The sequence below is a fragment of the Pelophylax lessonae genome (assembly GCF_965119305.1).
Source record: "Pelophylax lessonae genome assembly, chromosome: 2".
NCBI lineage: Eukaryota > Metazoa > Chordata > Amphibia > Anura > Ranidae > Pelophylax > Pelophylax lessonae.
In genome coordinates this window covers 631,484,534-631,509,673 of record NC_138769.1, presented here as the reverse complement: position 1 = coordinate 631,509,673, position 25,140 = coordinate 631,484,534, and the positions used below count along the sequence as shown (strand labels likewise).

Below are 25,140 nucleotides of genomic sequence, written 5' to 3'. Positions count from 1 at the left end.
CAGTGCAGTTGTATATAAACACCGAGAAATGTGTGCCTTCAGGGACACTTCATAGATGAAATCAGGAAAGTTCTGTTCAGTACGGAGCTACACAGGACCGGTACATCTAAACCACATCTGTAGGGATGACTGATGCTAGACTAGCAGCTGTGACCAGTTTGGTCTGTATGTGCTGGGTGATACAGAGGGCGAACTGTCCTTTTATACTAGTGATGTCACAGCCAGGGAGGTGGCCACACATGCCATCAGTTACATGTGGTTATATCAGGGGTGTGAGAATTTGCCTTTGCACAATGAATGGATATGTCCCAGGGGTTTCAGCACTGTGTCCCTATCCTTCAGGATATTCCATCCCACTCTGCAGCTAAGGACACACTGCTGTGTTGTAGGCATTCAGCAGGAATCTGGTGAAGAGACAGGACCGTACATAGTGCTGCTGCTGGAAAGTTGCTCTAGTACAGGATACGCTCACATCAGTCTGAGGACCACAGAGGAGGTGCTGCATTAACGACTGGAAACGCACAACACTTTATTTATTGTTGCTGGTGTTTTTAGCAGCTACTTACCCGACAGTTGTGGGATCTGGGGCAGAACTAGGATTGCTCAGACATGCTAAGCTGTGTCACGGTGGCCATGCTGTGTCTGCTGTTTGGATGCTTAATGCTAACAGGTAGGTGCAATGTTCTCTCCATTTCACCTGTCACCTTTTTCTAGATTTCAACTCCATTGCTTCTTCTTGGTGAATGACTGTTAAAGAATGATATGAAACAAATAGGCGCAATTGAACTTTCAGAATTGCACTTCAAGTGCAGAACCAGTGTATAGATTGGGGTGACCTGAAACAGGCTCTAATCCACCATAACTTGCCATCCTTTGTTGGCTAAAGTTGGCTGGGGTGGGTGTAAATGCACCACCAAGAACGATGGGAAAGATCTGACCACACTCACTTGAATTTTCTAACCAAAAGGACCTAACAAGGACCTTCTACCATCCAGCTGAGCAAGAGATCTGGAGGTCATAATAGGAGACTTACAATGCCTACATGGTCCAATCATCACTAGTGTTGCACAGATCCATCAGATTGCTTTCTGTTATTACCATAAGTATTGAAAATGCGAACATTTATACATTTCATATCAAAAGCAATTGCCAAATAGGCAGATTTTTTTTCTGAAAACCCTAAAACTGGGTGATGTAGAAGAAAGAGGTTTAAGATAGTAGATGTATTTTGTGTATGGTTGTGCAAGCCACTGCAAGCCTACCAATCCAAGCTTACCATCAACATAAAAAAATTACTATGAATAAGTAAGCTTTTTTTGGTTTAAAAAGCTTGCTAATCCTTGAACTACCTACTGTATATCCAGCTTTCAAGTTACTCTGGCTTATAGGCAGTCCAAAACTAGCAGTTCTGTAAAGTTTAGGAACTTACAGGTTGACTATGAGGTTGATTTAGTAAAGGCAAATAGACTGTGCACTGTGCAAGTGCAGTTGCACTCTACAACGTGCGGATGCTTAGAAATTAGTAAAAGAGGGGAAGCTCTGATGCAAGCTCTGTGCAAGCAATAATGCTGTTTTCATTTTTATTTTCTTGCATGTAATTGAGTATGCTTCACTTCATTTACTAAGCTCCGGAGCAACTGCACTTTGAAGGGTGCAACTGCACTTGCAAAGTGCATAGTCTATTTTCCTTTAGTAAATCAAACCCTATGTCTGCTTTAAAACTTAAAGTATTCTCAAATTAGACGTTATAAAGCATCATGTGTTGTTTCCATATAATGCCATTTCAGCTTATCATATCATTGTTATCAAAAGATTGTTTTTGATTACAGTCAAAAATTTGAAATTTTTAATAGCATTTGCAGGTAATATTTTTTACATAGTTGTTCAATTTTGAAAAATCGTGTCAGCCATCAGGAATTAATTTGTGATAAAGGTCTGAATAGGAGTCTATGAGCTGTTTAAAAGTGCCAAAAAGAGAGTTAGTTTTTGAGTTTATAGTATGTAGTAGCTCCATGTAAGCTGGGGGAATTGTTATTTTATTTTTTTTATAAAATAACAATTCTGGAGATATGTCGGTGCTTTATGGATGCTGCTGTTACCACTTGGAAGGATAGCTGGAACTAGAGTTTACATCAATTATTATTTAGGTGTAAAAGAATCTAAATTGGATATTATGTTTTGGAAATATTGATTGTCATAGTGTGTCATGATTGAGCAAATGTATTGCGCTCTAGCAAAGGGCTCATAGGTATTATCAAGATTCAAACTGATTTTTTTAAAGGAGTACTTTTCACTCCTTAACATTGTTTACTTCAATTTCTTAATATAATGCAAAGGAAATTGCTATTTGTTAAATTCCCCTAAATATACCTTTGTGAACATCGGCTGGAAATAAGGGGATTCCTTTAGTAAGACAGCTGGCACCTGCAAGATGGAGACGAGTTTCATCATCACTGAAGCATTCTCTGACTAGTTAATGCTGTGTGATATAGATTGATTTTTTTATTGTGACATGTAAATGTTTGTCAGAGAAAGTCTGGGTTAATCATGTTAGTTTTAAGGTCATTCACTGAAAGGGTTTTCCAGCCTATTGTATCTCTTAAGTATCCCATTGGTGAAATGTCTGAAGTTCCTAAGGCAGTCCACACTCCAATGTCTATCAAAGGTGTTCCTCTGGAAGTTTCATTTACTTTAAGTTTTTGAGACGGTGGCAGACAGTGGGAGACTCACCTTGTGGCAGTAGGATGAGCAGGAGGGTGTTGTGCCAACAGCAGGGGTTTCCCAGCCCTGCAGTCCTAAAGAGGTATAAGATGATATAGGCCAACAAAATACTCAAAAACGTACAATATCTAATTTGGGTGGGCGGGTTCTTTAAAAGTAAGACAAAATTACAAGATTAGGGGTAGAATTGAAGAGGCTGAGAGACAGGGGATGATAGATAATGAAGATGGTAGAGATTTCCAACAGTCCTGAACAACAGAGATGCACATACCATAGTGTAGAAGAGCCAGTAGAAGTTCAGTTGGCCACAAAACGACACAAATAAATAAATTCACAGAATGAATGCCAAAAATCTCTGAGATTGAGGAAATATTTGCTTTCATTATAGAATTGCATATTTTATTTTTATCAGACACATTCCAGCATGTGTATGAAAAGTGCCATTTGTGGTTGTGTAGCAGGAAATATCATTGTAACTGGTAGTACAAATAGGGCTTATTTAAATCTAAAGTAATTGTATTGCATGCATGGCCAGCCAATGGAGTATGATTGGGAGCAGTTTTGTAAGCATTGAAGTGGTTGGCAGATAGAGTTTACTGTGCATCTGAAACTAATTTCTAATACTGTAATTAAAAGCCAATGGATGAACTGGCAAAGAGATCCCTGGGTATTATTTGCTGGTCATCTTGGAGAAGATATATGAGACAGTGCTTAAGCTAACAATGACACTATTCATAGTAAAGTGCAATACTAGATCACTCTGTTGTTCATTATTTTACACAATTGAGTTTGAAATGTTGAGATCCTACAGCAGATACCTCCATAAAATTTGCAGATAACTTTAGTCAGTTCATTGAAGCTTATTAGTTTTGATTTTGTTATCCTACACCTTTTCTGGAATGATATGAAAACATACAGGAGACTCTTTGATCACTGACCCTTGCATCTTTTGGTGACTGGAAAGCTCCACATTCTTATTCAGTTCAAACCATCATAGGTTGAAAGAACCATAGTTTACGCTATAGTTGGTAATTACTATTTTACTGAGCATTACAATGTATGTACAGTATCTCACAAAAGGCAAGCAGACTGAGGACATGGATAACTGGAACCATGTCCTGTGGTCTGATGAGACCAAAATAAACTTATTTGGTTCAGATGGTGTCATGTGTGTGTGGCACCAACCAGGTGAAGAGTACAAAGACAAGTGTGTCTTGCCTACAGTTAAGCATGGTGGTGGTAATGTCATGGTCTGGGGCTGCATGAGTGCTGCCGGCACTGGGGAGCTACAGTTCATTGAGGGAACCATGAATGCCAACATGTACTGTAACATACTGAAACAGAGCATGATCCTCTCCCTTCGGAGACTGGGCAGTAGGGCAGTATGATAACAAGATAATGACCCCAAACACACCTCCAAGATGACCACTGCCTTGCTAAAGAAGCTGAGGGTAAAGGTGATGGACTGGCCAAGCATTTCTCCAGATCTAAACCCTATTAAACATCTGTGGGGCATCCTCCAACGGAAGGTGGAGGAGCGCAAGGTCTCTAACATCCACCAGCTCCGTGATGTCGTCATGGAGGAGTGGAAGTTGACTCCAGTGGCAACCTGTGAAGCTCTGGTGAGCTCCATGCCCAAGAGGGTTAAGGCAGTGCTGGAAAATGACAGTGGCCACACAAAATATTGAAACTTTTCGCCCAATTTGGACATTTTAACTTAGGGGTGTACTCACTTCTGTTGTCAGCGGTTTAGACACTAATAGCTGTGTGTTGAGTTATTTTGAGGGGACAGCAAATTTACACTGTTATACAAGCTGTACACTCACTGCTTTACATTGTAGCAAAGTGTCATTTCTTCAGTGTTGTCACATGAAAAGGTATAATAAAATATTTACAAAAATGTGAGGGGTGTACTCACTTTTGTGAGATACTGTATATCAGTAGCTAAGTAATATTGAAAAGATGTTTTGTAATATACATCACCATAAATATCCATAACTAAATATTCATGTATTACTACCAATGCAGTGTCTATAAGCAATGAGTGCTTTTTACATGCTATCATTTTTTCTATATCAAATCACATTCAGATACATGCCAATGTACCAGTACTGCATGATAGATTTGACTTTATTTATAGTAGTATAATCTGTAAATTGTTATAAATTATGGCATATCATTCCCTGCCGGTCTGTATTAGTATAATAAGCATGTTTAAAGAGGTTGTAAACTCGTTTAACTTTTTTTTTGTTTTTATACAACCCGAAAGACAAACACATAATGAGCTAGTATGCATTGCATACTAGCTCATTATGAAATACTTACCTTACAACGAGCCCCCGCCGTGCCGCTCACTCACCTGTATGACGGGCGACATGTTCAGTCACCCGTCTTCCGGGATCGCGGCATCCGGCCATCTGATTGGCCGGAGCCGCGGTGACATCACTCCCGCGCACGCGCGCGGGAGCCGACAGTCACGGCACGGGAGCCGACAGTCACTGGCTGCATGTAGGGTAAATATCTCCTAAACGGTGCATGTTTAGGAGATATTTACAGTACCTATAGGTAAGCCTTAATATAGGCTTACCTATAGGTACAAGTTACAGAGGAGGGTTTACTTCCTCTTTAAAGAACTTTTTTAAATGAAGGTCATGGCTTTTTGCTTTGCGTTAACAGATGGCTGATTCTCAATTTGGAGTTATTATTTGGAAAAGGATCATTACTAAAATTCTATCTTTGAATTGTGATTCAAAATATCCACTGCGCTAGTAAAATTGATCTTGTCTTTTCATTTCTCTAAACCTGGTCAGGTAGTGGAAATACAACCTACACTGAGGGTCACTATGCAGCATGAGCACTTTGGCACACTGGAATGGCACACAGGCAGCTTACAAAATTCAAACTGAAAATTTTTGGATGCCAGAAAAAACAAGGTAGATAGATGAATAGAGAATATTCATCAACTTCCTCGTTGTTCTGTATCGGGAGTATTGTGGTATCAGCTGCCATTGCACTTTATAGCCTATGCAATACTTTATTTATGTGTATGTTGAGTAAACAGTGGTCATTTTTGTGTGTTGAATTGTTGGAAAATGAATCGTCATTGCTGGAAATCCCCAATATTATGCCCATTATGGTGAAGTTTTTTCTAATGACACAGCACCCAGGTAGATATTACGGTGTCAGGGTGAAATGGTCCCAAGAAGCCACCCACTCAAAATAGATAAAAGTGTAAGACATTTTACATGGGAGGGTCTCAGGCGCTTAATTCTATTCCAAAACAATATGGTGATACCACCCTTCTCCTGCGCTTAGAATCCAAGCTCCCCGACCACACACCACGGGACTTATAGCTGGCGTCTTGGATGGCTAGGTCTTACAGCCCAAAAAGGACTGGGGTAGTCCAACGGTACTACAGGCAAAAAGAAACAAAGAAAGGGCGCATCGACCTAGCGCATTATCCTCAATAATAGGCTTTATTTATGCAACATATAAAATGGCTCAGAGCCCTGAGGAAGAGGCTGAGCCTCGAAACGCGCCAGCCGTCATCTCATCGGACTATGGACTTTCATATGGACTATTCCTGACAGTGGAGCAACTGAGCTTGTTATGATCATTTTTACACCTGTGTTTGTGAGTAGCTATTTTATATGTTGCATAAATAAAGCCTATTATTGAGGATAATGCGCTAGGTCGATGCGCCCTTTCTTTGTTTCTTTTTGCTTAATTCTATTAGCTGTATGAATCCTAATTTCATCCAGATCAGCAAGATGCCTTACACTTCATCTTCTTCAACTTTGCCAGGTGGACAGTTGTACAGATTCTAGGGAAATGTTGGATTTAGAAATGGCTGCACAGTAGCAGTCTCTTGCCTCAGTGCTTTCCACCTCAAGCATCCCACCCTATAGAACTCTAATAGGGTGTATGTTTCTAGTCATTACTCTGTTGTGGGGCAATCTCCCGAACAGAATCGAATTAGTGTTTCTGGCATGCTGTGATATCCATGTGTTTGTACAGAGACCTGGAGAAATTGACCTCTCTGGGTACACAGACTGCCCAAAGCTCCCGGCTGGTGTTTTTTCGTAGGAGATGCTAGAGGCAGCCCCACAGCCATAGATGTGTTAGTCTGCTCAGTCAGAGGGAACATTGCGGCTCATTCCATTGCATTAGTTCATACAGTTCAATGAGCTGTAAGATGTATTTTTGTCTAGCCCATTAGATCATCCTGTGCTGGTACTTTGTTTCCTACAGCGCAAGAAGCACACCAGTCCCAAGTAAGCATGTGAGAGTGCCTATTTTGTGATCTGGTATTGTTTCAGTTGAAACTTGAACATGTTCAGCCTGATAGCTATTTAATCTACTGTACATTACTACCATATCAAGGGTTTACAAAAAAAAAAAAAAAAAAAACATAAATAAATAGCATTTTTAACTTCAGTTTTTTGTTTTGAAAAATGTGCAATTCAGTAATTATCTATAATTGCCAATAAAGTCATTCCTAAATATTAAAGAATTAACTGCAAGAAAAATATTGTGACAGATACAAATTTAAATCTCATTTGGGTGCTTCTGCATAGGGAAATCTATTAATGCTCACATGATTGACCTTAACCATCTTGTAACAAATCATTGCCATTTGCAAAACATTAAATTCCCAACTATAAAAAAAAAAATGGTATAAGGACATATTGGGGTTTATTTACTAAACGAAAATATACTGTACACTTTGCAAGTGTAAGAAAAGGTCTGGGACTATCCCGCGCTCTGGAAATTGTATAGGTATGTGTGATAACCAATGTGTTGGAGTGTGCTGCCACCTCCTATATTTCCAATGGAAATATTAAAATGAATAAAAGAAGGGTGTGAGGTAGGTGCTTCTCTGTATCAGATATATCAGAGAAGCATCTACCTCACACCCTTCTTTTATTCACTTTGCAAGTGTAGTTGCTCTAGAGCAGGGGTCTCCAAACTGAGGCCCGGGGGCCAGATGTGGCCCTTTGCTTGCCTTTATCTGGCCCTAAGGGCACTATTTCTCCAACTGGTATGATGCACTATCCTTCCCACTGACACCAACAAGGGGGCATTATTTCCTTCCACCGATACCAATGATGGGATACTATTCCTCCTACTAATAGGGGCACTACTCCTCCTCCTCCTACTGACCACCAGCCTTGAGGCCATATTTATTCTCACTGATGCTGGGCCCGGGACATTTTCTGCCCCCATTGGCCAAAATCCGGCCCTCCTGAAGTCTGAAGGACAATAAACTGGACCTTCTTTTGAAAAGTTTGGAGACCCCTGCTCTAGAGATTAGTAAATGAGATGAAGCTACACTTTTCAAAGGGCGGCACAGAGGTGTAGTGGTTAGCACTTTCACCTAGCAGCAAGAGGGTTGCTGGTTCAAATCCCTACCACGAAACTACCTGCCTGGAGTTTGCATGTTCTCCCTGTGCCTGCGTGGGTTTCCTCCGGGTACTCCGGTTTTCTCCCACACTCCAAAGACATGCTGGTAGGTTAATTGGATCCTGTATAAAATTGGCCTTACTATGTGTATGTATGAATGTGAGTTAGGGACCTTAGATTGTACACTCCTTGAGGGCAGGGACTGATGTGAATGTGCAATGTATATGTAAAGCGCTGCGTAAATTGACAGCGCTATATAAGTACCTGAAATAAATAAATAAAATAAAAGAATCCGAATAACATGCAAGGAAAATGGGAAAAAAAACAGCATTTCAGCTTGGACATGATTGGATGATGGAAGTCAGCAGAGCTTCCCCTCATTTACTAAGCTCTGGAGCAACTGCGCATGCAGAGTGTACAGTCTATTTGCCTTTCATAAATCAACCACAGAGACTATCTTTGCCAAACTCACCTTATGAAAATATTTGTTACATGTCTTTCATGCTGACCCCTTAGCTTTAAAACTTTTAAATTTGTGACCCAGAACAAGTAAGCAGACTTCTAAGTTTCCTCTGACTCCAGATTTGCATTTGTAAGATGATTTGTATCATAAGATGTTGTAAATGTTACACTTGATCTGGTCCATCTTTACACTCATTTCTCATCAGTGACTCACAGTAAACATGTAAGTGCCACATCTCCATCTCTAATTCCTGTCTGTATAGCCCTCTAATGTCACAGTCTGTCCCAGCTATTTCTCTGTTCCTGTCTCTACTACGCAAGTGGACATCCCTGTTTTTCCTAATTACCTTAAATAGACTTTTTCCTGATATCAAAGGAAATGACTTTCCCATATCCTACGCTGTGTTCTTCCCAGTTCCCAGCTATCACCTATAAATAGACCAATTGACTTCCTTTTACCTGAGTGCATGTCTCCTTGCTCCCTCTTTGTTTCCACTTTAATTTCCTGTAACACTCCATGATACCCAGCCTTGTCTTCTTTTATCTAGGTGACTAAGACTCACCTTCCTAGAAGTGTCAGCCAGGAAGTCAAACTTCCCAAGCCTTTATCAAGCCAACACTTTAAGGGAACTCTAGTTCATGTACATGAATATTTGACTTTTCATTTTTAAACTAAAGCAGTATTCTGTAAAAACTATGTTTTCTTATGAAGTCATTACAAGAAATAGATAGTCCTAGATTGTGAAGTTTGCGGCGGGCCAATTTCCAGTCATTTAGACTGTTGTTGATTTGAAATTAGAGACCTGAAAGGTATACAATATTTACCCACACATTACACAAACTGCAGGAATTTGGGGGTACTTAATAAACCTCTTTAATTGCAGGGAAAATTAAGACAATTAAGCATACTTTGCAATATAATAATGCAAAAAGTACATAGCTTACAAGTTTGTAAGTTGAGTATTTGTAAGCACCATTGTAAATCCTAATACATTTTAAAAGGATGGATGACATCATGGTTTTCCATCAGATTTAGTTATTTAAATTTAACATATGGCTCTGTCTAAGTATTTCACCACTGATCATCTTGAAAGCGCCAGAAGGCTGCTTGAGCGAAGAACATAGCTCACTTTATAAGATTTCACATCTTATTTTTTCAGTATGGAGGGCATTTTTTTATAATTTTGTTTTTTATGTGTTGTTTCAAAATAAAATGAACAGTGATTGTTGTGCCCAATAACCATTGTGGAGCTACATAATTGTTACAATAGCCCATGGTACAAAGGAGCCTAACTATTGAAGCCCAGCTTGTGCCCACAAACTTCAATACCAGTTGTATTTTAATGCATTCCACAATGATTTGCTCATATTTCAATGAAATGTTGCTTGCATCGCTGGAAAAGCTAAAGCTCAGTAACTATATTATGGGTGAATTTCCTGAATACCGTATTTATTCGAGTATAACGCGCAAAATTTTCTACCAAAAAAAGTAATCAAAGTTTGGGTGCGCGTTATAAACGAGGGCTGGGGTGGGGTGGCAATGGCGGCTGGTCCATTGAGGGCGCAGGCGAATTGTGAGTTCGCACTGCGCCTTTTCCGGGCTACAGCCGCTCACTGTACACGAGGGCGAAGAAAAAAAAAACATCCTCTCGTCGCGTACAGTGGGCGGCCCGAACTGGGGGTGAGAATTCTTATTATCCGCTGTATGGTCGCCGCTTCATTTCCTCGCCTTGCCCACACGTTACGGTAAGCATTGCTTTTGTACAATTCAGTGTTTTGCATACCGTAATTCAGTGTTCTTCATATTTTAATTGATATACTGGTGCCCGTTAGATGGCAACTCAGGGTATCAAGAGAAAACGTTCTGCATATGATGCTTCATTCAAGCTCAAAGTTGTTGATCATGCTGAAATTCACGGAAATCGAGCAGCTAGCCGAGAATTCACTGTACCAGAGACGAATGTTAGAGAATGGAGAAAACAGAAAGTCGTCCTGAAAGATATGAATAAAACAAAAAAAGCACAACGAGGGAGACAAGCCATGTACCCAGTAATTTTATTTTGGTATTGTGTTTATACCAGTTTACGTTGTCAATAAATGATTTTTATCATGGCCGCACGTGTTCAACAACGTTTTTTTGTCAATTACGATGCTTGGTGTGAAACAAAATTTTATACCGATTTTTAATCGAAAATTAGGGGTGCGCGTTATACACGTGTGCGCGTTATACTCGAATAAATACGGTAAGTAATCTAAACATAATTTGGAGTTACACTTTATACAAAGTGTGTATGGACTTCAGACACGTTAATTGGCAATGCTGTGGCTCACTGGGTCACCACTATCACCTCAGGGCTTTGAAGTTCTTTATTCAATCCTAACAAGGATTCCTTCTAAGGTATAATGCTTTTTTTTAGATTGTAGAATATCACTATTTTTAGAATTCAGCACCATCTGGAGCCAAACCATCTAATGCAGCTGTAGTTACTATACAGACATAAAGCAAAGAGCAGATAGTCTTGTGTGCCATTGTCTACTTTTTACCTCTTGCTGGTGAATTAATGCTTTATTAATATGCACCATTATGTGTCTTTTTGATTGTTCTGGGTGGGCAGCATCCTGTCTTCCACAAAAGCGCTCTCTATATGTAGAGTTTGTATGTTCTCCTGTGTTTTTGTGTATTTCTTAAATGTTTCAGTGTTCTCCTACAATCCTAAAAAAATACCACATCTCATTGCTATTTGCATAAAATTGTGTATCTAATACTTAGTAAGAATCCTTTGTTTTTAGCAAAAGGCCTGGTCATTTATTGAAATATGTCTTACGGGGAACAATGGGTGGTGAAATGTTTGCTTATGCTCTAACACATTTTAGCCTCTAGGGCAGGGATCTCTAAACTACAGCCCTCCAGTTGTTGTGGAACTACACATTCCATGAGGCATTGTAAAACTATGACATTCTCAGACGTGACTAGGCATGATGGGAAGTGTAGTTCCTGAACAACTGGAGGGCCATAGTTTGGAGACCCCTGCTCTAGGTATTAGCGTTGCATACACTAAAAGTATTTTTGTGCATTTTTTAAACACGTGGGTTATCCTATGCATTATTAGTAACCCCTGTGCAAGCCATACATGGCCCTATCCTTCCTAATTCATCACAAGTATTATTAATACATATTTTGCACATTGGGCGGTTATGCCTGGAAGTAGAAAGCAATGGAACACCAATACCTGGAATTCCAAATGAAATGGTTGAGACCTTCTGGCCTATGCCCTATAAGGCATAGGCATGTTTTTTCCAAACATCTTTTTTCTCTTCCGAACATAGATACAGTAGATTGCCAGGTTATGAATTCCATAGGGGATATGAGCAGCAGATGTCTTAACGTGGGCAGCATTGACAATTTAAGTTTCTTGAATTACTGGGAAAGGCTGAAGTTAAATTCAGCACGTTGCTTTAAATTCCTCATAAGGTGTAGGAGTGATTACAGCTTACGACACCACAATACTAAGAAATTTGGGGTAAAAAAGGAAGACAAAAGCAGAACAAAATACTAATGGTAAAACCACATCACAATGTAGTCATTACATGTTGATACACGTATAGGGTTCATTTAATATAATATATGTGCTAGATTAGTTCTCTGGAAATTGGCATAAAATCCCCAAATCCAGACTGATGTCCCACAGATTTTATTACATTTCGCATTTTCCTAACAAGACAATGATGGAGATTGGGTTCCAATGTGAAACCTAGATTATGCAATCATGCTACATGGAGAACCTTTGTACTTATGGTCACATGCGTGAGGTGGAAAGAAATTTCTCACTTGGCATTAAATGTCATTACAGCTGTATTTTACCCTACCAAATTGTCAAGCAATCAAGAAAACATTATTATTCCAGAGACATTAAAAAGGAAGCCCATCCTGTGATCTTGCTCACTGAAGCATTTAACCCAAAGATGGGCTTAATCATAGTGATGGAAGTTCCATGCGGGGCTTCGTTATTCATGTATTTAGAAGAATTACATTTTTTTGAGCACTGGATTATTCAGTGTTTTTGATTATGTGGACTTTACTGTGGTGAGTGTGGATGAGCTTCAATCTGGCATTTTCACTTGATAGCCAGGAATCAGAGCTACTGATGAGGCTTGTGAGTTGTGATCTGTTGCCATAGAGTATTTGTATAGTGGAAAAGAAGATTACAAGAAAATAGTCTAACTGACTGGACAATCTACTTTGTGATCACACGGGTGAGACAAGTTAAATAACCAGATAAAAAACTGTGCTATGCTGTTCCTTTTTTTTTTTTTTTATATTACAACACACCAGCCTCATAGGTAATATTAGGATAAGTGTGCCTTCCTAAGATTTGAACCCCTTTTGGTCTGGATGAGCTTCTGAATAACCTTTTTTTAAGGAAGAATGTAAGTATAGAAGTCCCTTGGGTGAACTTCCATGATTGTGAGGCTTATCTAAAATGTTTTCCATCTGGGATATTGTTGCTGTTCCCGTTGGCTATCCCAAGTGAATGCATGTTAGAGCAATGACCTGATCAGGTGCTATTAACAACTTGGGATACCAGTCTTCCACTGTTTCTGTTTGTTTCTATCAGCAATTAGTTACATGATTCGGAACCTAGGATGACTGAACATAGAGCTTGAATTCTTAACTGAAGCTATCTCTGTTGAAATTCAAATGCTTATGGCTACATTTTTTGCTTTTTTGGATTAGAAACACTGAAGTGTTCCAGTAATAACTAAAAAATAGATATGCTTCATTACAAACAATGTCTTATGTCATTCTGTTTTAAATGATAAAAAACTAATTATGCAGCATAATTTAGACTACAGAGATGTTTACTAAATGTTGAAAATACTTTCTGCAAATGTGTCTGATCAAATTTTTTGCTTTATAAAGGATTATATTGACCACACACGAGGCAATTTTTACCACCAACCAACTTTCAATCCCAAAAACAACAAATGATCAAGGCGATCTATCACAAACACTTTGGATCCTTTCACAGTGTTTTGTTGTTTTTGCAACTAAAAGCTGTATGAAAGTAGCAGAAATTGCCTGAAAATTCCCATGCGTGTTGCAACTTGTTCTGTGCAAGGCCACAGTGATGGAAAATCAACTGAGACACTTCAAAATCTACTTTTTCTTTTACTATTTAGGATCCCATTGCATGTTATCCAGCAGTAGAGATTATTTTTTAATACCTTTTATTTAACAACCTTGTGTGGGAGGAATGTTTTTTCCCAATCAGTGTTTGCACAACTGCATGTCCAGCACTATTTTATGGCTACATAGTTAGTCAGGTTGAAAAAAAGACTGGGGAATCAACAAAGACCGAGTGATGCTTGCGCTACTTCAAGACAGTGGAGCAAACATGCAGAAAGGAATGAGGCTTGAGGATATGTCAGACCTCAGTGTCATGGCACACAACACCCTCCAACTTTCAAATGATGGTCTGTCAAGCCAAAGAGCTTTGATTGATATATGTTTTGAGAAGAGCTTAAAAATGTTGTGCTTGCAAGTCTTTTGAATCCTCAAGTCCACCTGGCTTAACCAATAAAAAACAAAAAACAGTAAAGAAAACCCAACCATACAATCCCATATACACAATCCTATACCCACAGTTGATCCAGAGGAAGGCGAAAAACCCCAGCAAAGCATGATCCAATTTGCTACAGCAGGGGAAAAAAATCCTTCCTGATCCCCTGAGAGGCAATCGGATATTCCCTGGATCACTTTTTACTATACCAGCTCTGGAGGGAGTCAATTCCACATTTTCACAGCTCTTACGTTGAAGAAGCCTTTCCGTATTAAGAGACTTAATCTGTTTTTCTCTAGATGTAAAGGTGCTCCCTTGTCCTCTGTGTTGACCTTAAAGTGAATAACTCAACACCAAGTTCACTATATGGACCCCTTATGTATTTATACATGTTGATCATATCCCCCCTTAATCTCCTCATGGTAATAGGTTCTCTTTAAATGGATGAATACATGACGCCCTACCTTATTTTTTACATGGGCCATAACGACTAATGGGTCGTAACGACTCAGTGATATCATTGCATGACCGGTTGGTTTTTAGAAAGTACAGTGAAGATATGAAACCTTTACTCTATGCTACAATCATAATATTGTAATTTCCCTTTCTTCTTGTGCACTATAGGAATCAACTGTGTCATTTTTTGGGTAACACAATACTGGACACACTTAGAACAGATGAGATGGTCAATCTGAATGTGTTTTAATCTAGATAAATAAACTGCAGCACATGCAATGTTTTTTCATTGAGAAAAAAAAAAAAAGATTTGTTTAGTCTAATGAAAGAAGCAAATTTTAGTTTCCAAGCAGTGAGAAGGTCATGCAGTACTTTAAGATTTATTAACAACAGCATTTTGTATCTGATCAGAGAAATCAAAAATTAGGCTACAATAAAGAGTATAATCTAGAAAACAATGCAAAGCTCTATGAAAGTGCACATGAAAGCTGTCATCTGATTGGATATATAGGCCACAGGGGCATACTCCTGTTAGCTGCACCAAGAATAATTTTACATTGCAACTCCTATGACAGCTCCCCGCCACCCCCCCCCCCAGCTTTTTATCTCTATATTACCAAATGGCTCATATAAAAAATCAATTTGCATGAAAGAGAATCTTTTGACATTAAAAGTATAGTAAAAAAACAAGGCATGCAGTCTTTAGATGCTGCACCTGATGTGATTTATCATTTACAACTGGAGTGAGTGGGAGTCTTATGGCCCATTACAGATGTGTTATCATTTTATGAATATCATTGCAAGACTATTTTGTAGTTGCTTAAATAATCTTCTAAATTTAATTCTATACTGCTACTAGTATAGCTATCTTATTTATGGGGTCTTATCTTACCATTTGTGTTGCATGTAACTAAATGGAAACCTTTATTTGGTTGCATGCTTCTGTACACAGGAGTGGAATTTATTTAGATAATGAAATAAAAAGCACTATGCCAGCTGTCATCAAAGGGAAAGTACAGTGTAACTGTATATATGTATGAATACATTTTTTTATAGTTTTTACTTTTGTGCACAAATGCTCTTTTTTATGTTGTAGCAAATGTAAAGATTTTACAACTCATTTGACGTGTCTCCCCTAAAGGAAGCTCTGTTTTGGACTAATTCAACCTCTTTGCTTAAAGTTTATGTATAGCCTAAACATTTTTATTTTTGCATATTTTAGAGAAGGGTTAAAGCCCTTATCAGTTTATTTTTTGTTGTCTGTGTCCTGTTGAGAAGATTTCCTCACACCACCTGTCCTGGAGATGCAATATGAAATCTAAAAAGTGGGGAAAACTGCCACCATAGACAGTTTTCAAAGGAACAGTTGTCCCCATTGGAACATTTCTACATTCTATTTGTCACTCTCCATCTCAGTGACTTACCACAGTGTCTCATAGAGCACCAGGAAGAATAACAAGGGTGAATCCCGCAGAAAAAAATACTGACACATTCTAATCCTTCCCTATTTAATCAGAATCTAAAAAAAATGATTGGGTTTCATATCTACTATAATAACTGTTAGAATATCAGCCATATAGGTAATGCATTGTTTTCAAGGAATCAACCAACCTGTAGTGTGAAAAGAAACAGTAAAGTTTTTGAAAAGAGACGCATTATGGTAGAATGGGGCAATAGACAAGATGGCTGTTTTGGCCCCTCAATCCCTTCTACTAACAATGATAAGCACTGCAATGGGTACAGGGAAGCCACCCTATTTGCATTGTCTGTACTGTTATGGCCCCACTAGACATCCACTGCCTGCAAGTATATTCTCCCTTGACTGGCAGCTGTAAAGCTTTGATCAGTTGTGTTGATCCCTTGGTTTAATGCAGAAACATGAATGATGTAGCATCTGCTGGATCCTAGGCTCCTTTGCTTTGTGGAAGATTTCGCTCTGGTGTAACCTTTTTGACACCTCAAAGTATTTGTGGCTGCAGAACAACCAGACAATAGGCAGAGCTGCTTTCTTCTGTCCCCCCTTTGACCCTTTAGTAATGTCCTATGTCGATGCACTTTGTTAAACTTTTTTAAAACAGTTCTATTATCTCAGAAATTCTGTGTTTGGTGGTTTAGATAAAATACATGGCTGGAATTGGCTAAATGGTGAACTGAGGCTTGTCAACCAATTAAGGGCTTGTGTTGATGGGCAAATTCAGTGTTCTTTCAGGTGCATTCTTGCATTTTACATAAGTTTGAGATGCTTTTCAGATCATTCAGGGTACATGGATAGGCTTGTTTAGCACACAACTTCATCCCCTACTGGCCAATCAAAAGGCTGGAGACCCAGCACTGAGGAGCCAGGAGAGACGATGACAGCAGCCAATGAGGAATGTATCGTCTGACTCGCTAGGGGGTGGAGTTGAGCATTTTCCAGAGTTTAGTTGCGTTTTAACTTCCTTAAAAGCTGAATTAAGCTACTTTAATCTGTTTTCCTATTATTGTTGACATATATGGGGAAAGAAGCAATTCTGATGCAAACAAAAGCCCGTCAACACAGGCTCTTGGGAGCACCATACACGTTACTATCTGACTGTACAATCTTTGTACAATCAACTTTAGATTTACCGAAACTATATAATATGAGGACCTACATACCCTACATAATAAGGACCTACATAAGCTAGCCATTCAATTTGTACCTAATTAGGCAGTCCCTTGTAATGTGTGGTGGGCCTAAAGCCTAGTACACACGCAACGATTATTGGCCGACCGATCGTCCGTCTTTTGTCCAGAGTGGTGTTTTGTTGGTTGGAATGTGCCTAGACTGCACACAAATTTTCTCGCCCGACAAAATTCTACTTCAGAAGTGATGTCATGTGTTGATTTGCTTTCTTTGTGTTCTTTCTTCTCTGAGCATGCCCAGTCTTGTTCATTAGATTTTTCCCTGTCGAAATCTGTACTGACTGCACGAAAATTGGCCGTGTTTTGACGGCGGACAAAAATTTTATAGCCTGTACACCAGATTTTTTTCGGCCGAAAAGTCGGAGTCGGTTGTCGGAAGCATCATACTAACAAGCCGAAAATCGGCAGATCGGCCGTCGGACGAAAATTCCCTGCCAATTTTTGACGCGTGTGTACGAGGCTTTATGCATTCTTTCTCTTATCTGAATTGATGAGATTCTAGTTCTAGCCCATCTATGTTCTTCAATTATGATAACAATTCCTAATGATCACACAGTATGCTTATATTTGTTTCAATAAATTTGCGGAGGGAGCTGGAGAATTTCTGTTCTAATTGCAATCCATATATTATACAATTCCAGCATAGATTTTGTCCAGTATTACATTTGGAATAATATTGAACTGATACCTCCTGTTTCTTCAAACAAGCTCTAGGTCAGCGTTATCTTCCTTTTGCTATTTTTTGGGAATAACCCTTAAATTTCTGGTTTAAACCTCAACAGTTGTGTAGTAATCCCTGTTATCTGACATGGTTTTATTGCTAGCCAGGAGGAGGCAGTGGCTTCCTGAGCATCGTCCTGCAGCTAAAGAAGTCTGTACCTCATTAATGGGTTTCTGCTTATGAGACTAGAGATAAACATTAAACCATGATGGAGAAGTGACTAAAGAAGTGATCTTCATGATTGCCCTTTGTATCCTCTTTAGATGGACATAGGATCTGACCGTGAATCTTCTAATAACTTGTTACCTTTGGTTGTGCTCAAACCACAGTTTTTTTTCCTTCATTTTTTATTTTTCTCTTCAAATGTTGTTTCTGCATTTTCTTTTTTTTCCCTTATAGCCTTAGTTATTACAGCTGTTTTTAATCATTACTGGTGGTCAGTCTTTTTCTCCTGTTTTATATTATATTATTATTTTAATAATTCCTTTTTTTAAATTAAATTTGGAAAATAATAAAAAAAATAGACTGCAGATTTTTAGACACAAGGGTTAGGAGACAACCATGATGCTATTAGCTGGCCGAACACTGATTCCTCGCTTATTGCTAAAATTTACTTTCAAGCATTGCGTGATTCATGACTTAGTGACAAGAACTATTAGTATTACTCACGTAAAACCATGTGAGTCATCTAGTGAATGGCACCATGTCACTGTCACTGCTATGACTGCCACAGATAAACAGTCACACTAAGCCTACCCAGGGTTTCAATGTCCACTATGTATTTTACCCACTCTTTGCCTTAGCAGACAAGAGAAAAACCTCTATGCAAACAGCAAAAACACAGTTGAGATATGTATATGGTTACAGTTTTACCTGCCAGAAGATTTGTAATACTGTTTAGCCAGCCTTGTGATTCCCATAACTCTGCCACACTGCATGGCCAGGCAGGTGACACACTTTTTCTTTATATGTCATTACAACTTCCTATGGCAACATTCTGTAGATTCTTGGCAGCAGTTGCAAATGTGCTGAGTGTGTGCAAATAGCAGCAGCTGTCATATTAGTACTCAGTTAGTCACTGGCCAATGCCACTCTTGTTTGCATGTAACCACGCATATGAGTGATTAGAAGTTAGGGAGAATAGAACCACTGAATGAGCCTGGATGCAGCCAGTGTACATTCATGGTCAGCATTTCTGTTCTGGCTGCATACAAACTGGCTGCAGCTAGTCGACCAGTTTGTATGCAGCCATATTATGGAGAGTAACTGTGTCCAGAGGTGGCGTTCTTCTGTTTCTGAATGCAGCAAACTTGTATCCCTGGCTGCCTGTGTGAATGTAGAATAAGGCTGGCCATTCGCTATACAATTTTCTTGAAATTTACCTTCAACTATGTAGTACAAAGGCATGCCTAATTGGATACAAGTGAAAGCTTTGTTTAGCTTTGACCTCATATTATGTGGTTTGTGGTAAATCTAACAGAAAATTGTACAAGAAAATTGAACATATATGGCCAGCCTTAGTCAACTGTCTGCTTCCAACCTCATATTCATTGGCAGGGAATATTAATACTAATTATTGGTCAGTGAGCAAGAAACCTGTCTAATGATCTTTTTGGCTGTAGAGCATGGCAGAGGTGTGTACCTCTCTATACATTCCTATTAGTGATCAACTGATATCTGTTTTTCGTTGCCGATACCGATATTTTGGTCAATGCATATCAGTATCTGCCGATATTGGCAGATATTTTCGTACATTTAAAAAACATTTTTTTTTTCTTTGACAGGTACACTTGTGAAGGGATCTGGGGGTCTAAAAGACCCCAAACCCCTCCTCTGCACTTAAAAGCATTCAAAATGCCAAGTTTGGCTGCTTTGAATGCAGTCATTTTTTTAATCTGGTGCCAGTACCCGGAAGTGATGTCATGACATCACTTCCGGGTTTTTGCATAGAGACCCGATCAGAGAGGAATGCAGCTTTGATCGGGTCTTCGGCGGCCGTGCAGGCTGGTTGCCCGAGTCTCACGGTGGGAAGGGAGACCCGGGCGAGCCGCGGAAGGTGGCGGGAGGGGGGGACGCCCCATCCCGTTCCTTGTAATGACAGCCGAGCGGCTTCTCAGCCGCATCAGTTGTCATTACAAGACAGCCGACCGTCAGCTATGGACGCCAGTACCGGGATGATACCTCTAGCTGCAGGCATCACTCCGGTACAAGCACTTTCCGAAATATCGGCAATATCGGTCACCTTGGTGGCCGATTCCGATATATCGGGGGAAAGTGCAGATCGGCCCTCGATATATTGGCTTTGTCGATTATCGGTCGATCCTTAATTCCTATCCCTATATGCAGGGATCCTCAAACTACGGCCCTCCAGCTGTTGTGGATCTACACATCCCATGAGGCATTGTAAAACTCTGACATTCACAGACATGACTAGGCATGATGGGAATAGTAGTTCCTGAACAGCTGGAGGCCATATAATGTTGCTTTAGGAGGCTTTCTCATTTTGATATTATTGGAATAGTCCTTTCTGTCCTGTAGCACCATCTGATTATAATGGTCTGCTTTAGTTGAATCCATACAAATGTGCAGTTTTTGGGACTTTCCTTTTCCTTTCATTGATGCTTCAGTTGACTGTTCAGATATGTACCAGAGAATAGCGAGAACAGACTTCTTAAAGCAACCCTTGACCCATTGCATGAACTGGTTTTCATTTGCTTTCCCTCTCTTTTATAAAACTGAGACACATTTTATTATTATTGGTAAAGTATGGTGTATTTTTTATGATGCAAGACACCACTTCCTGCTTTCTCGCATAGGCAAGAATTTTATATCTACCCTGGTATTATCAACTGAAGCTGTTATTACTTTATATTACGAAAGTGATCAGCCTAATGTGTGCACCTGATAGAATTTGGAGGTACTGGGAAAGAGGCAAATTTGGCGCCTCATAGCTACTATTGATTTCCGTCACTATGTTTGTTATGCTAGCTGTCTATCTAACACAAGTAGAATTTAAAAAAAAAAACAAAAAAAAAAAACAACTGTATGTCCTTTTTAATTAATCGCAGGGTTGATTTACTAAAACTGGAATGTGCAAAATCTGGTGCAGCTGTGCATGGTAGCCAATCAGCTTCTAACTTCAGCTTCTTTGTTCAATTAAAATAGAACTATGATCAAAACTTTTTTTTTCATTCTGGATAGATTATGGGAGGGTTATAACCCCTATTAGATTTTTTTTTTCTTAGCCATCTATATCCCATTGTGGAGCTTTCCCTTCACTTCCTCTCCCATAGCCAAACAGGAAGTGAGAGGAAATCCCTGCAAATTAAGGGAATTTCTTGGGGACCCCCAGGTCACCAGAATTAGTGTCCCCATTGGAAGATTTCCCCTCTATTACTTTTTTTGGGACAATCCAAAATTTTGGGATTTTCTTTTACTTTCACTTTCAATATCAATGGTAAACAGGACAAATAGAGGGAGGGAATATCCATAACTGGAAAAAACAACACATATTATGGAGAGGCTGCACACCCCAATATAATTGAGAGAAGGAAAGGAAAAAACTACCAGGGGTCTCCATAACGGGGGCACAGTCAGCAATAACAACTAATAGGGGTTCTATTCCATCTCCCCTCTATCCAAAACTAAAAAAAAGTTTTGTCTTTAGTTATACTTTAAGCTTCCACAAAAAAAAACCCTGGAAGCTGATTGGTTTCTGTGCAGAGCTTCATTGGATTTTGCACTCTCCAGTTTTAGTAAGTCAACCCCAGAGCATTTATGAGTGTGGTCATTTACTATATTTCACATACAAATACTGATTATATTGTGGGAACTTATGCTTTGTTTTTGGTGAATACTGCATAGCTTAGCCTGAATATTACATAGCAATTTAATAAACATACAGTATAGTAGAAATTCTCAACAATATCTGATAATCTTGGATATTGCTTTGGACTTTTGGCTTTTCAGTTTCTTTCTAGTTGCAAGTAATATGGGAATGATACTATTTCTGCATAACAAGAGGTCCAATGATATGCCAGTGAGCCACTGGTTTAGTTACGGCATATGATTCAAGAAGACCTTTTGTCTTAATCTGATTGGATGTTTAAAGCAAGAACGTATTTATTTGTAAAATGAACTTGGCACGGAATGTTAAGACAATGGATGGCCTGTGGAAATTGATTGTAATTTCATGCAATATACTGTACACTTTATAAAGTGTTTCTATCTTGCAGCTGGGCTTTCTTTCAGATGGAACTTGGTGGAACTCAGTTCCACCACCTCTGGCTCATGCCCTCGCTCCCTGCTCACCACTATCATTTGTAAACACAGAGGTCTGGCTTCTGTATTTACATGTGACAGCTTGTCTCGCAATGGCTTCCATAGATCTGATCTCCTGAGCAGCTCCCACTGAGTGCACAATGAAGACAAGAGAGATGCAGGTGCCTGGGGTGCAGTGGGAATGCTGACACTCCTACTGGATGATCTCCCTGGAAGCGAGAGAGGCAGAGCAACCCACAGTGTGCGGAGAGGTACTAGAGAAGAAGAGGGGTGAAAATGAGATGTGGATGGGGGATGCAGAGGTAAGCAGCTGTGGAAGAAGGCTGAGCTCTGTACTCTATGTGCAGCACACCCCTAAACTCTGCACTCTGTGTGTTGTGCACTCCCGAACTCTGCACATGGAGCACCCCTAAACTCTGCACTCTGTGTATAACCCCACCAAACTCTGCACTCTATACATAATTCACTCCTGGTATTTTTTTTTTAAATAATCTTTATTTTCAAGTATACAAAAAGCAACAAAAAGAGAAAGTACAAACAACATGTTAGCAAAGCTGTAACATACGAAATACAACTAACATGGCATTACATTACTGGCTATGAAAAGCAAGCAAAGGCACAATCAAGGTGGACAGATCTGGCAATATGAGGAGGGTGCCTATCGGCCAAACAGAGGATATACTCACAATATACTTGTCTCAACCGTTTAGCACATACTCCAGGGGAAGGTCCCCCAGAGCAGCCAAGCAGGATTGTGACCAACATCAAGCAGCTGTTTTGCCAGCCATATCATATGGGTAAAAAAGAAGCCTAAGAATAAAAAAAGAGAAGTAAAAAAAAAGGGGGTAAGGAAAGGGTGGCTCCCAACGAGGTTGCCAAGAAAAACAAAGAAAGGAAAGGAGGAAAATTAAATTATCCTGGAGGAGATAAAGATGGGATGTGAACAACACATTGTAAAGGGGGAACAATCTCATAGACAACCTGGGGCACCTGTCTCAGGGGTCCAAGCCATGCGGCTTAATTATCAGGGATCTCCTCTGAGTAGAACATCCACCCCGTCCATGTGTCCTTGAATCGTGTCTGTAGGCCCTGCGCGGTTAACACTCTCCTCTCTGCCTCCATAACTAAGTTAACCTGCACTCCTGGTATTTAATGCCACTTTAAGACCCTTCCACTGTTATTGAAATTTGACCATACAGACTATTTGATGCAGTTTGGAAGGTGTATGTGTCGCTGGGAGGGGGTTGTGGGGGGGGGGGTTGTGGTTGAGTTCCTGCACCTATTTTCTGAGAAAAAAAAAGCCCTGTGTGGCAGTAATGTAGTACAATTAAAATAAGACAGTAGCCATGGCCCTATGCCATTTAAAGGGGATGAATGAGGTGTTTTTTTTAAAAATGACCTAAAATACTAATTGGGTAAAATGTATGTTCTGTCATCCTACCAACAGGAGTTATAAAACAGAAAATTGTCGCAAATACTTACTGTAATTTTACTTTCCTGGTGCCAATCCATGGCAGTATACATGTGGTAGCATGCCGCCATGTTGGTGCCAGGAAATGACAGCTCATACACATGCCGTATATGTTTGTCATGGAAGAGTAACCTTTCTTTTGCACTATGACATGTGATAAAGGGGTGTGGGAAGAGGTTGAAAGCACGTGACATCATCACAATACAAATTTAGCACAAAATTGAAAATCTGCAAAATATTGCATATGTGCTGAAAGTGTATATCAACTAAAGCAGTCCTTGGCTGTGGTCCAGGAGGATTGCATGGAAATACAGATACCACATGTGATTTCCTGCATTGAAAATGACCCAACCCTCCCATACACCTGCAAAGTGATAGTATTGGGCTCAATGAAGGACATTTCTTCCTCATAGTGTACTGGAATAAATTGTATAGTAGACAGTTCTGCAAATCTAAAGTTCCCCAACTATTTAGAAAAAAAGAAAATAAGAGAAAATCTTTTATGCTGTAAATATGCTTGTTAAAATAGTTCTTATTTCTTCCAATCCTGGTATTTACTCATATTTTTTTCACACAGCAGAGCTAGATAAAAAAAAAAACAAAGAAAATTTTTTTTTGTTTTGAATAGAGTGGGAAGGAGATAGAACCTCTGTCATGTTTTTATTGCTGTCTATGTACCCAGTGAGGAGATTTAGCCCTCTTATTTGCATTTGTGACCATTCTTACCAAAAAAAAATAAAGCAAGGGAAAATCCAAAAATGTAGAGTTGCCCCCAGGCAGGGGCGGCTCTGGACAGTTTTTTTGTTGGGGGGGGGGGGGACTGGTGCCCAGAGTATAAGTGGTAGGGTATCCAAAGAGAAAGAGTGACCGCACTCAAAGGTAGATAAACTTGAAGTGTTTATTCCCATTCGTAGAAAACAACAACAGTGCATCGAACAGACATGAACACGGTTAACGCATTTCACGACTCTATGGGTCGCTTACTCATAGAGTCGTGAAACACGTTAACCGTGTCCATGTCTATTCGATGCACCGTTGTTTTCTACGAATGGGAATAAACACCTCAAGTTTATCTACCTTTGAGTGCGGTCACTCTTTCTATTTGGATATCTGATCACTGGACGGCGGATCCGACCAGCACCTGGGTGCCTTTGCCTTGCCTGAGCGGCTTTTTCTGTGTTATAAGTGGTAGGGACTAAACCATTTATCCAAAATTGCTGCATTTGTAAACTTCAAAAGCCAGGAGTAAAAGTGGTAAAAAAAGCACTTGTGGGTTTAATGAATCATTTGTTTTGTATAATTATGATTTAAGAGGGCGTGGCAGGGAGTGTATCCCATGCCTATATACTTTTACTTATAGGTGTCTCTTGTTCCCTTCTCAAAAAGTTGGGAGGCATGTA

The 25,140-nt window shown here is 39.6% G+C and overlaps 1 protein-coding gene across 1 annotated transcript in view; it reads left to right on the top strand.

The window, feature by feature from the left end:
• Positions 1-308: 308 nt before the first annotated feature.
• Positions 309-25,140, top strand: part of FLT1 (fms related receptor tyrosine kinase 1) — an 87,013-nt gene continuing 62,181 nt past the window's right edge. The window contains exon 1 of the mRNA XM_082247824.1: positions 309-670. Within this exon, the coding sequence (XP_082103950.1) occupies positions 610-670 (61 nt within the window). The 5' untranslated portion in view covers positions 309-609. The remainder of the gene's footprint in view (positions 671-25,140) is intronic.